The sequence below is a fragment of the Portunus trituberculatus genome, chromosome 45 (assembly GCF_017591435.1).
Source record: "Portunus trituberculatus isolate SZX2019 chromosome 45, ASM1759143v1, whole genome shotgun sequence".
Classification (NCBI taxonomy): domain Eukaryota; kingdom Metazoa; phylum Arthropoda; class Malacostraca; order Decapoda; family Portunidae; genus Portunus; species Portunus trituberculatus.
The window spans coordinates 1,907,501-1,920,000 of NC_059299.1; the positions used below are offsets into that span (position 1 = coordinate 1,907,501).

The 12,500-nt window shown below is 46.3% G+C and overlaps 1 protein-coding gene across 6 annotated transcripts in view; it reads right to left on the reverse strand.

The window, feature by feature from the left end:
• The window catches only part of LOC123519363 (calcium/calmodulin-dependent protein kinase kinase 1-like), a 207,764-nt gene that overhangs the window by 33,573 nt on the left and 161,691 nt on the right, over positions 1-12,500 (reverse strand). For all 6 annotated transcript variants that reach the window (XM_045280629.1, XM_045280631.1, XM_045280628.1 and 3 more), the window contains one exon: positions 1,493-2,531. In XM_045280629.1, the coding sequence (XP_045136564.1) occupies positions 1,493-2,531 (1,039 nt within the window). The remainder of the gene's footprint in view (positions 1-1,492; positions 2,532-12,500) is intronic.

A 12,500-nucleotide genomic window follows, 5' to 3' on the forward strand; every position in this document is an offset into this window, starting at 1 on the left:
GTAATATTTTCTTTCTTTCGTGTAAAAATTAGCTGCAGTGTTTAATTTTTTTGGAGTTCTCGTCTCGTGTGTCTTTTATGTGTTTGAGTAATGAAAGGTTTGGAGTTCTTTTTTTTATTCTTTTCCTTTTTAATTGTTTTCCTATAATTTTTTCCTTCTTTCGTGGAAAAAGTCTTTGCACTGTTTTATTTTTTGGTCTTCTCGTCTTTTGCTTTCTTTTTCCTTTTTTTTTATTCCTTTCCTGTAAAATTTTCCTTCTTTCATGTAAAAATTATTTGTTTTATATTTTTGGTTTTTGCATGAACGAAGAGAGGAACTAATTGCATGATTCCCTCTTTATTCCATTTCTATTGCCTTTTTTTTCGTTCTTGCTTCTTTAATTTCCTTCATTATGCGTCTTCCTATTTTCCTTCCTATCTGAATTTTTCCGTTTCAGTTTCTTGGTCTCCTAATCTTCTTCCTCTTTTTTTATCTCCTCGTTTTTACTTTCAAAAGCTCCTTCTATTTCTGGTTTCTTTCTTTGCCTTCTCTGATTTCATCCCTTCCCTTGCAACCTCTTCTCATTGTTTCCTGTTTCCACTCATCTTGCTTTTTTCTCTCTATATTTTATCTTTCTGCCTTACACTGGAGTCTTACTTTAGAGAAGATGGTGCGTCTCAAAGCGCTGCGTTAGAACCAAGACAGCTGCTGGTGTTTCATCTTACTTTGTGTCACTTCCCCTCCTTCTAATCCTTCACTTTCTCTTAACCTTCACCTTTCCAGAGAATGACCTCGTGTTGATAAACTTCATTTCCCCTGATAAAAACGTCCTTTCCTACACCCTGTTGTTCACTGGAAGTCCCACGCACGCGCACACACACAGACACACACACACACAAACACACACACGCCCGGTAGCTCAGTGGTTAGAGCGCTGGCTTCACAAGCCAGAGGACCGGGGTTCGATTCCCCGGCCGGGTGGAGATATTTGGGTGTGTCTCCTTTCACGTGTAGCCCCTGTTCACCTAGCAGTGAGTAGGTACGGGATATAAATCGAGGAATTGTGACCTTGTTGTCCCGGTGTGTGGTGTGTGCCTGGTCTCAGGCCTATCCGAAGATCGGAAATAACGAGCTCTGAGCTCGTTCCGTAGGGTAACGTCTGGCTGTCTCGTCAGAGACTGCAGCAGATCAAACAGTGAAACACACACACACACACACACACACAGCCTTCATAATCCAGCATTAGGAGGGCGGCAATGGGTCCACAGCGGGGCGATCGTTTAGTCAATGCGGTGGCGCGTGTTTTGGCAATGCCTCGGGGAGCACTGAACACGGAGGCTGATGAGGGCAAATGACTCCCAGCCCGGTGGGTGCCGCGCTGAGTAGGCCGAGTGGCGGTGAAGTGGAGGGTGATGGAGAGGCAGGAAAGAGGTCGAGGGTGGAGAGGGGAGGAGGGGAGGAGGGGAGGAAGGGAGGAGAGTGGGGCGACCAGCATTAGGGTCCGTGTACTCACCTGTCCAATGGCCTCCTTCAGCTTGTACTGGTTGAGCTGTTCGTACTCGCCGTTCTTCTCAATGCTGACGCAGCGGGACTCCTTGAGGGGCCGCCGCCTCAGCCGCGGGGACGAGCAAGGCGAGCCGTAGGGCGAGAAGGGCACGTTGGGGTAGATCGGACGCTCGCCCATGTTTACACTCTTGGACTGGATGAGGCGCGCTATGTGCGTACCGCGCCGCGTGCCCACTCCCTGGCCGGGGGCGGCGGTCCCCTTTGGGGGCGCACAGGGGCCGTTTTCATCCACCGAGTTGGCACGAATGGTGGCCAGCGAGCCTCGCTCCACCATGGAGTTAACACGCGACAACATACGCAGCTCCTCGCACACACTGCGGCTCGGCTTGTGTTCTGTAATGCTCCAGCCGCTGCTAGTGGGCGTCGAGATAGCGATGGTGGTGGGGAACTCGTCTAAGGAATCATTGACAGACACTTCCGCGGCAGGCTGCGGCACAGGATTTACAGCTACCCCTTTCTGCGCCTCGCCGCTGCTTGCCACAGTCTTGGGCTCCGTGGCAGGCGTCGTCTCGCCGCCAACCGACGCGCCTGAGCCTCCCTGACTGGCGGGGGAAATGGCGAGGCGCGCAACTGAGTCTGCCAAGTTATCATCTCGGCTTTTGTCCGTCGTCTTGGCGTCCGCGTCGCTCCAGCTCTTATCGCTGCTGCCGGAGTGGCCGTTGACGGAGGGCCTGGAGCCACCAGGGCTGGGCGTGTCTGGCGTCCTAGCGGTGCTGGCGGTGCTGGCCGTGTCTAGGCTGCCGCTGGTGTTGGGGCTGCCAGGGGTGTTGGACGTAGGCGTGACCACGGGCCGGACTCCGAGGGTCGCCGGGTCACCACTGGGGCGCTCCTCGGGGGGCCGCGAGTCCTTCCTGAAGTAGCCAGGGTCATGGCTGGCCAGCTCGTCGCGGAAGGAGGCGGCAGGGTGCTGGTGGTGCCGCTTGCCTCCCGCCCCGCCCAGGCCGCCGCGCTCCGCCTCATCGCCCTCCTCCTCGATGGCCGTGTGTCTGCGGGAAGAAGAAGCACTGGGTGAGTGTGTGGGTGTCTGTGTGGGAATAGAGGGAAGGATTCAAAATGACTTGAGTAACAACAACTATCTTAGCCACAACAAGTACACAATTACCACAGCGACAGCTGCGCGCCGCCACAATCCCTGAGGCAGCGAGATAACTTGAGACTCGCCGCCCACCACAGCCTCATTAACCGCCAAACTATTCCCACTCTCCTCCAAGAACGAGCACTGTTTCATATTTACTTGGCAAACTCCGCTGATTGGCCACCGCTAACTTTGGAAATCATTAGCTCACCTATGAAACTTTACCGTCTCCGCCGTAACACCTGCGTGAACAGTGAGCACCCGCAACACGAGAGAGAGAGAGAGAGAGAGAGAGAGAGAGAGAGAGAGAGAGAGAGAGAGAGAGAGAGAGAGAGAGAGAGAGAGAGAGAGAGAGAGAGAGAGAGAGAGAGAGAGAGAATTAAAATTGCCTTAAACGAATAAGATTTAATTCATCTGTCTATCAGTCTATCTATCTGTCTTTCTCTTTCTTCCTCTACGTCTTCCTCTTTCTCTTCTTCCTCCTGCTCCTGCTCCTCCTCCTCCTCCTCCTACATAGAGCAGTAACCCATTAGTGTCAGGTAGTATTGGAAACACACACACACACACACACACACACACACACACACACACACACACACACACACACACACACACACACACACACACACACACACACTAATTAGTCACTGGTAAGAAAACATACAATTCACGATTTCTTTCTTTCCTGCGAAGAAAAGAAAGAAGAAAAAAAAGATGACAAATGAAAGATGGGGACGAAGGAAGAGGAAAGGAGGCGAGGAGAGAAGGGAGGCAGAAGAAAATACAAAGAGAAGTGTGGAATGGAGAATGGAGGAGAATAAGATGAGACCTAGAATAAGAAAGAGAGTATTTGTATGGTTTTAGAGAGAGAGAGAGAGAGAGAGAGAGAGAGAGAGAGAGAGAGAGAGAGAGAGAGAGAGAGAGAGAGAGAGAGAGAGAGAGAGAGAGAGAGAGAGAGAGAGAGAGACTAACATTACACACTGAAGAAGACAAAAATAGGTAAAAAAAAAAAAAAATAGACTGGGAAGGATATTAACATCAAGCGGGGCTTCCAACAGGCATGGGTTCGCTAGGGGCTGCGTGATCAAGCGAGGTAAAGGGGCGGCAGGTTGTCAGGATCCCACACGGGCGGTAGTGACGCGGCGGCGGTGGGCGAGAGGAGGAAAAAAGCGCCGGAAGGAGACAAGCAGAGGATAAGATTGCTATATTTAGACCAGGAGGACGTGAAGGTGGATGGTGAGTTACGTATGGTGTATTCTTATTTCTGCCAGCCAGGTAAGGGATGATGAGGTGGTGGTGGTGGCTGGAGAAGATTCATAGTTCGCATTGACAGTGGTTAAGATGGTAGTTGGGAAAGTGGTAGACAGTTAAAGAGAATGCCTGATAGTGGTGAAGACATTAATAGCAATGATACACAGTGGTGGTGGTGAGAAGTGTTGGTAGTGATGGTAGTAGTGTAAATATTAGTGAAGATAGTGGTAGTAGTGGTGAAGAGAGTCCTTGAATATTGGTAGTGATGGTAGTAGTATTAGTAGAAGCATCAGTGAAGATAATGGTAGTGGTGAGGATAGTGTCTGAGAGTGTTGGTAGTAGTAGTAGTAGTAGTAGTAGTAGTAGTAGTAGAAACATTAATTAAGATAGCGGTGGTGGTGGTGGTGGTGGTGGTGGTGGTAGAGGTGGACAGAAGGAAGCAGTACTAGCAGGAACAGAGAGGCAGGTTCAAGGAGCGGCTGAGACAATGGAGGGCTTCTTGGGAGACGAGGATGAGAGAGGCAGGCCATAACAGCACGTCTAGACCCTGGCACCAATCATGAAGCGAGAAGTGAGGGCATGAGAGGGAGCAAGGCGAGGCGCTAATGAAATGCGTGACCTGCCTGGAGGAGAAAGCTGACGGAGACCTGCAGGAGAACTCAGAGAAGTGGGGAACGCGAGGGACAAGGAGGAACAAGGGTCAGGTCGAGATGTTGGCCCACTAATCGCACAGGGTCGAATGGTAACTAGCTTGGAGGATTGTAGGATAGAAAACATCAGGAAAAAAAACGGAACAGAATGAATAGTAACGAAAAAAAGTAATAAGGAAAAGAAAAACTGGAAAAAAGTAACAAAAAACAAAAATGACTACTGTGACTTTTTTCCTGGTACTTTTTTTTTCCCAGTTCCAGGCTTAGAGTGTGTGTGTTGGGGGCGGGTGAGGGGAAGTGGGAAGGGATACCAGGCTGCAGGCGACGTAGAAGGCGAAGAAGAAGCGTCACTCACCAATAGACTAATACTCGTCACGTCCTCGTTGCTTTTCCCTTCATCTAATGAGTTTCAACCCTCACCACTGCTCCCCTCCTTTCCCCTCTCTCCCCTCGTCACCCCATGCATAATTTCTTCAGTGCCTCTCCCCTCTCTGCTTCCTCTCTGCTCTTTTGCCTTCTCCCACTCTGTTCTCTACTCACTCTCCCTCTGTCTCTCACCAGCCTCCCCTCCTTCACTCTTCCGTAATTTCCTGTTCCTCTCTGTCACTCTCGCCTCCCTCTTCCCCTCACACCCCCTTCCTTGCTGCTTTTCGCCTTTACTTTCCCTCCCTCACTTCCCCTCACGTACTTTTCTATTCCCCTATCACTCTGTTTTCCCCCCCTCTCTCTCTCTCTCTAAGCCCCAAAGAGACGAGAAACAAAAGAGGAGAAAGATTCAGACGTGTATTTTTTTCATGTGGCTTTTTGGTGCTTAAGGTAATCTCTCTCTCTCTCTCTCTCTCTCTCTCTCTCTCTCTGTTGTTAATCTTACACACACACACACACACACACACATACCTATTGACTATGCATATTAGAAACCACACCTGTCTTGACCACTCAACGTCTCTCTCTCTCTCTCTCTCTCTCTCTCTCTCTCTCTCTCTCTCTCTCTAAGCCCCAAAGAGACGAGAGACAAAAGAGGAGAAAGATTCAGACGTGTATTTTTTTCATGTGGCTTTTTGGCGCTTAAGGTAATCTCTCTCTCTCTCTCTCTCTCTCTCTCTCTCTCTCTCTCTCTCTCTCTGTTGTTCATCTTACACACACACACACACACACACACACACACACACACACACACACACACACACACACACACACACACACCTACTGACTATGCATATTAGAAACCACACCTGTCTTGACCACTCAACGTCTCTCTCTCTCTCTCTCTCTCTCTCTCTCTCTCTCTCTCTCTCTCTCTCTCTCTCTCTCTCTCTCTCTCTCTCTCTCTCTCTCTCTCTCTCTCTCTCTCTCTCTCTCTCTCTGGGTAGCGACCACAAACACAAATAAGTAAATAAATAAACAAGTACCAGGAAGGAAAATCTTGGAAGGAAGAGGAAGAAGAAGAGGAGAAAGAGGAGAAGGATGAACTGAACTAGAAAAAAAACAACACTTTCTCTCCTTCATTTCCTCGTTCCCCCCCTCCTCTCCCCGTCCCTGTCTTCCTTCCTTCTTTCCTTCCTTCTAGCTAAATACTAATGATGCAAGCCAGTTCCCGGTACCAATTCTTTTATTTCCTCTCTCACTCTCTTTAGTCGATGTTATCTTCTCTCTCATAAGAAAGCGAATGATCATGAATGTTTGAGCAGTGAGACAAATTTAGCGGTGAGATGTCAGTGAAAAGAAGAAGGCTGGATGAGAAAAGAGAAGAGAAAGATAGAGGGAAACGAGAAAGAGAGGGAAAGGAGAAAGAGATGGAAGATGAAGGGAAAAACAAAGGATAAAAGAGAAGGAAAAAGAAGGGAAAAGAGGTAGGAAAAGATAGGAAAAAGAATGGATAAATGAGAATGTGAGGAAAGATAAGAATAGTAAAAGGAAAGAAGAAGAATGGGTGAGAAAATAGAAGAAAGAGAAAGAGGGAAACGAGAAAGGAACAGAAGAGAGAAAGGGAAATTGTAGAGATGAATGGAAAAATAATAATATAAAACTGGTGATGGATGAGAGAGAAAAGAGGAAAAAACGTAGGAAAAGAGAGGAAAAGAATGGAAAAATGTGAGAAAAGGTGAAAATAGTAAGAGGAAAGAAGAAGAACGGGTGAGGAAAATAGAAGAGAGAGAGAGAGAGAGAAAGAAACGAGAAAGGGATGCATGAAAGAAAGAAAATGAAAGATTAAAGGAAAAATATGAGACGGATGATGGATTAGAAAGGGAAAAAGGGAGAAAAAAGGAAGGAAAAGACAGGAAAAGAATGAAGAAAATGTGAGAAAAGATAAAAATAGTGAGTGACGGAGACAAGAAAAAAATAAATAGATGAAAAATAAAATGAAACAAGGAAAAGTGAAAAAAAATGAAAATAAGAAAGAAGAAAGTGGAAAAAAGGAGAAAAGGGAGACAAGAGGATTGGAGAAGATAATAGGTAGAAGAAGGAATAAAGGAAGGAAAAATAGGGAGGATGGGAAGAGAGTAAAGAGGATCGGAAGTAAGGGATAAAGGAGGAGGAGGAGGAGGAGGAGGAGGAGGAGGAGGAGGTACGTCACTTTCGAACATTAAGTCTCACAAGTGTCTCCTTCTTTATTTCCTGATGGTTCAAAGTCACTCCTGCCTTTTTCCTCTGCTTTTCCCTATTTTTCCTCTTTACCTGTTGTTTTTTCTATTACCTCTTTCTTTTCCTTCCATTTACTCTTCCCTTCCTCCTCTCTTCCACATCTTACCTATATTCTCACAACCTTTCTCTCTTCCTTTTTCTCTTTCCTGCATTTTCCATATTTCCTTACCCTCATTCACCTCACTATCTTCTATTTCTTCCTCTATTATCCATCATTTTCACTATTTCCCTTTCCATACTGAATTCGCTTCGTTATCTTGCATTATCCCTCTCTTATTACACTATTTCCCCTTTTTATCCATTCTCCTTCTCTGACTATCCTTTGAGTAGGTCCTCCCTGTCACCTGTTTGTATTCCATCAGCTTCGGTCCCCAGCAATCAATTCGCTTCGTTATCTTGCATTTTCCCTCTCCCATTACACTATTTCCTCTTCTATCTATTTTCCTTCTCTCACTATCCTTCCTAAAGAGTAGATCCTTCCTGCCTCGCGTCACCTGTTTGTATTCCTTCAGCTTCGGTCCATGCAATCCGTCTGTCTATCTCAGTGTGTCCCTTCACGTCCCTTCACTCCGCCATCAATCTGCGTCTCCCGTTGCCTCAAGATATGCCGGACAATGCCTTCCCTAGCACTGATGAACTGCAGCACGGGCAGAGGGTGAAGAGGACAAAGGAATGTGAAAAAGAGAGGAATCTGAGAAGGGGACAGGGTGGAAGGGAGCCAGAAATTGAGGGAGGAATGGGAAAGATGTAGAGGATGGAGGAGAAATGAATGGTAAGTAAAGGGGGAGTTTTAGAGGAGAGATTGATGGTAGAATATATATATGAAGAGAAAATATGTGGTACAGATGTGCTTTGGGGGTCCGAGAGGTCTCCAAGCGCACGGGTTCGAATCCTTTCCATAGAGTGTAGGTTGGGCTTTCTCACTCGGGGCAATGGTTTCCTAAATTCCCGTGTAAACCCACATGGTATAAATAAAGAAAGAAAGTAAGAAAGGACAAACAGAAGGAAAGAAAATGGGGAAAGGGGAGATTAATAAAAGGAAAAGAGGGAAATATGAAAAAAAGGGAAATGAAAACAGAAATGATAAAAAGAGAAACCATAGAAAAATAAAGAAATGAAATGTACGGAAAATCAAAGCACATTTACATTCTTTAATTCCCTAAACATCACCCCCAAAAAAGACTCAGAAATGGAAAAAAAAGAGAAACAAAAACCATCACTATCTACATCCCCCTTCTCACCATCCTTACCAAACCCATTTACTCACCCATCACCATCAAATCACACCTATCACCCCTCACCATCCTTTCACCATCATATCCACCTCCTCTCATCTCCAATTCCACGTACCAGTTTCTCGCTTCACATGACTCCCCTTCCCTGGTGTGGCGACAACCTCCTTTTCCCCCTTTTCCCCTTTTTTCCCTTTTTTTCCAGCACCAACAAGAGCCAGAGATGTATTCGATGCAATTAGAGTTTCGTAACCTTCCATCGCTTGTGAATGTGGTTGATGAGAAGATTGAAGGAGATTGCACTGAGGAATAGGAAGAGGAGGAGGAGGAGGAGGAGGAGGAGAATGAGGAGGAGGAGGAGGAGGAGGGGAATGAAGAGGAACTGAATATAAGGAGGTAAGTATAGAAGGAAGGTGAAGGGAAGGTAATGTAGAGGTAAGTGTGCAGAGTAAGTGAAATGTGACAGTCTCTTACCGTAGAGTTTTTTGAGACAGGCTGAATATGTGGAGGGGTGTTTACTGAGAACTAGAGAGAGAGAGAGAGAGAGAGAGAGAGAGAGAGAGAGAGAGAGAGAGAGAGAGAGAGAGAGAGAGAGAGAGAGAGAGAGAGAGAGAGAGAGAGAGAGAGAGAGAGAAAGAAAAAAAAAAAAAACACACACACACAAACAAATCGATACACAGACACACAGACATATACACAGACACTAAACCAACAGGAAATGCAAATAAGGAGTGTAGGAAAGGAAACAAGTGCAGTGTCCCACGCAGCGCTGATGACAGACGACACCCATTAATTCCCCATCACTTCCCCTGAACCAGACACCGCTAATGACTGCCATGAAGAGGATACACACTGAGCCCGCCAGAGTGTGCGATGGAAGGGCCGCGGTGTCTTTAATCTTAAGCTGCGAAAGGAGGAGGAGGAGGAGGAGGTGGAGGTGGAGGTGGAGGAGGAGGAGCAAGAGGAGGAGGTGAAGGAGAAGGAGGTGGAGGAGTAGGAGGAGGAGGAGGAAAAGGAGGAGAAGCAGGAGCAGAAGCAAGAGCAGGAGCAGGAGCAGAAGCAGGAGCAGGAGCAGGAGGAGGAGGAAGAGGAGAAGGAGGAAGAAAAGGAGAGACAAGAGCAGGAGGAAGAGGAGGTAAGAAAATAAGCAAGTTGTAGAAAATTATCCATCTCTCTCTCTCTCTCTCTCTCTCTCTCTCTCTCTCTCTCTCTCTCTCTCTCTCTCTCTCTCTCTCTCTCTCTCTCTCTCTCTCTCTCTCTATTTCGCCTCTTTCTCACCAGTTTGTCATCCATTTTTTCCTTTATTCCTTTACCATCAATTTCTTTCTATATATCCTCGTGTATTCCCTGTAATCTCTCTCTCTCCCTCTCTCTCTCTCTCTCTCTCTCTCTCTCTCTCTCTCTCTCTCTCTCTCTCTGATGGTTGCAGGTCGATACAAAATTCGTACTGGAGCGCTCAGAAGGTCAACAGTGCGAATGAGCGGCCAGTTACCTTGTGGTGGTGTCGCATTTCTCAACACACGGGGAGGGTCGCAGCAACACAACGGAGAGGCAACGCAAAGGAACACAAAGGAAGATAAGAAGTGTGAGTGTGATAGGAGTCAGTATTGAAGTGTGTGTGTTTGAGTTGTGTGTTTGGATTGCTTGTAACACCATAAGTAGGAAGAGAAAGACGCGTGGGTGTGATAGGAGGCAGTACTGAGGTTAGAGTGTTTGAGTTGCGTGTTTGGATTGCTAGTAACACCATTGGTAGGAAGAAAAAGAAGCATAAGTGTGTTATAATGCTGTATTAAGTTTAAGTGTTTCAGTTGTGTGTTTGTAGTAGTAATAATGAGATGAGAGTAACACATGTAGAGCCAAACTGAAGTGGTTTTTCGCTAATCTTGCTTCATTTTCTTGTATGTTTTGGTCAGTTTTCGCTGCAATTCCTCCTAAACGTATAAAGAAGACAAAACAAGAAAACACGACGAAAAAGGGAAATAGATGACATAAATAAGAAAAGAAAACATTATATTGGTATTGGAATGAAAATAACACCCTAGATTTCCAAACAAAGAGACAAGATATAAAGAAAAAGAGATAAAGGCAAAGAACACAAAGACACCAGCAAGACAAACCCAACCTCCGTTTTCTATTCAGTTTTCCAGAGCGAACTGAATAATGAAGCCGTTAAGAGTCCATAAATCTGAGTCATTTTTTTTCCCCCGCAAAGAAATGACTCACGATTAGTCAAGCAGGGAGCGGGTCGGCAAGGAGGGACGGGGCGCGGCGGGGTGGTGATCATTCCAATAATACTCTCTCTCTCTCTCTCTCTCTCTCTCTCTCTGTCTTTGTCTTTCTGTCTTTCTCTCTCTCTCTCTCTCTCTCTCTCTCTCTCTCTCTCTCTCTCTCTCTCTCTCTCTCTCTCTCTCTCTCTCTCTCTCTCTCTCTCTCTCTCAAGGACAGTAGGCGTAGATGGCGTCCTTGACCTTTACGCCTCGTGTGTTACAGAAGTAATGAGCGAGGGGAGAGACTCTGTACGGCTCCCACTAACGTGAACCCTTCTATGTTGTTTGCACGAGAAAGACCGCCAGGAAACACGACCACCTGCTCAATGTATCGCGAGGAAACCCATACAAGAACACCAGGTGAATTATTGGCCCTTACCAAACATACTGTCGAGATAAAATTGCTACAAGACGTTACTTAAACCCTTCATTATTGAGGCACCTTTTTACTTTGAAATTTAAACAACAGAACAAGGGCACCAGCAGACTTTTGGCCCTTAGAAAACAGCCTGTTAAGCTAAAACTACTACAAGATGCTACTTATCCCCTTCATTACTGGGACACATTTTACCTTGAGATTTGTGTACGATTAGACCAGTTTATTGACACTAGGAAGGGTCTATGGAGGTCAGAAGATTAATGGCCACAGTCTTCACTATTTCTATCTCCACATAAGTTTCTGAAGCTGTATAACATCACCAAATAGTAAGCAGAATGAATATGGAAACGCGTCATAGTACTGAAGGGGTTTGAAGGGGTTAAAGAGACGGAGGGAAGTAAGGACAAAGAATGATGAGATAGAAGATGTGGACAATTCTCTCTCTCTCTCTCTCTCTCTCTCTCTCTCTCTCTCTCTCTCTCTCTCTCTCTCTCTCTTTCTTTTCCTGGAGCTCCTGGTCGATAGAATTCATAATGAGCAAAGTTACCTGCGTAGTTTTGGTCACGCGTACTGTAATATTTCATCAGGGTTTCCAAAATGCATAGCGCGGCGGGACTGGGGCGGGGTCTGGGCCATGCGACAAGGACAGCTGAGGGAAATGAGGGTATGGAAGCCGCCACTTACACGAAGCACTACATGACACCCCTGGGATCTCACCGTCACTTATTTATTTACCTGCACGTGAACTGATTAGAGGGAAGGAAGGATGCGAGACGGCGGTTCATTTTCACAAAGAGAGGGGGAAGTAAGACAGCACAGCATATTTTCCCCTCAGCACCCTCGTTTTCTTTAGTCTTTCACGCTTTTCCCTTCCAGTGTCTTCCCATTTTCCCTTCCCTTCACTGTCTCCCATGCATCTCCTCCCCTTCCTATCTACACGAACATCATCTTATCCTCACAATTCTTCCCTATCTTCCCCATCAATCATCAAAAAGTTAACCTTACTGCTTCTCCTCCTCCTCTTCTTCTTCCTCCTCCTCCTTCTCCTCCTCCTGTTACGCTGTTATAGCCGTCATATTCATTGGGTGTTTGAGGAAAGGGAAGAGGGAAAAGGGCAATAAAGGGGAATACAAAAGAGGAAGGAATGAGGGAAAGGTTAAAGAAAGGAAGGAATAAGGAGGAGGAGGAGGAGGAGGAAGAAGAAGAGGAGGAGGTGACGGGAGGTAAAAGAAAATAGCAGAAGTAAATGGAAGGTTAAGATAGATAAATAGATAGACGGATAGATAGATAGAGACAGAGAGAGAGAGAGATAGAAGGACACTAAACAAGCTACCCACCTCACCTCCCAGCCCCACCAAGCCCCCAACACACACACACAAAGAGACACATCAAAGCATTTATAAACGAGTACCATCATTAACAACATTCATCCCCACCATACAACATTCCTTTGCT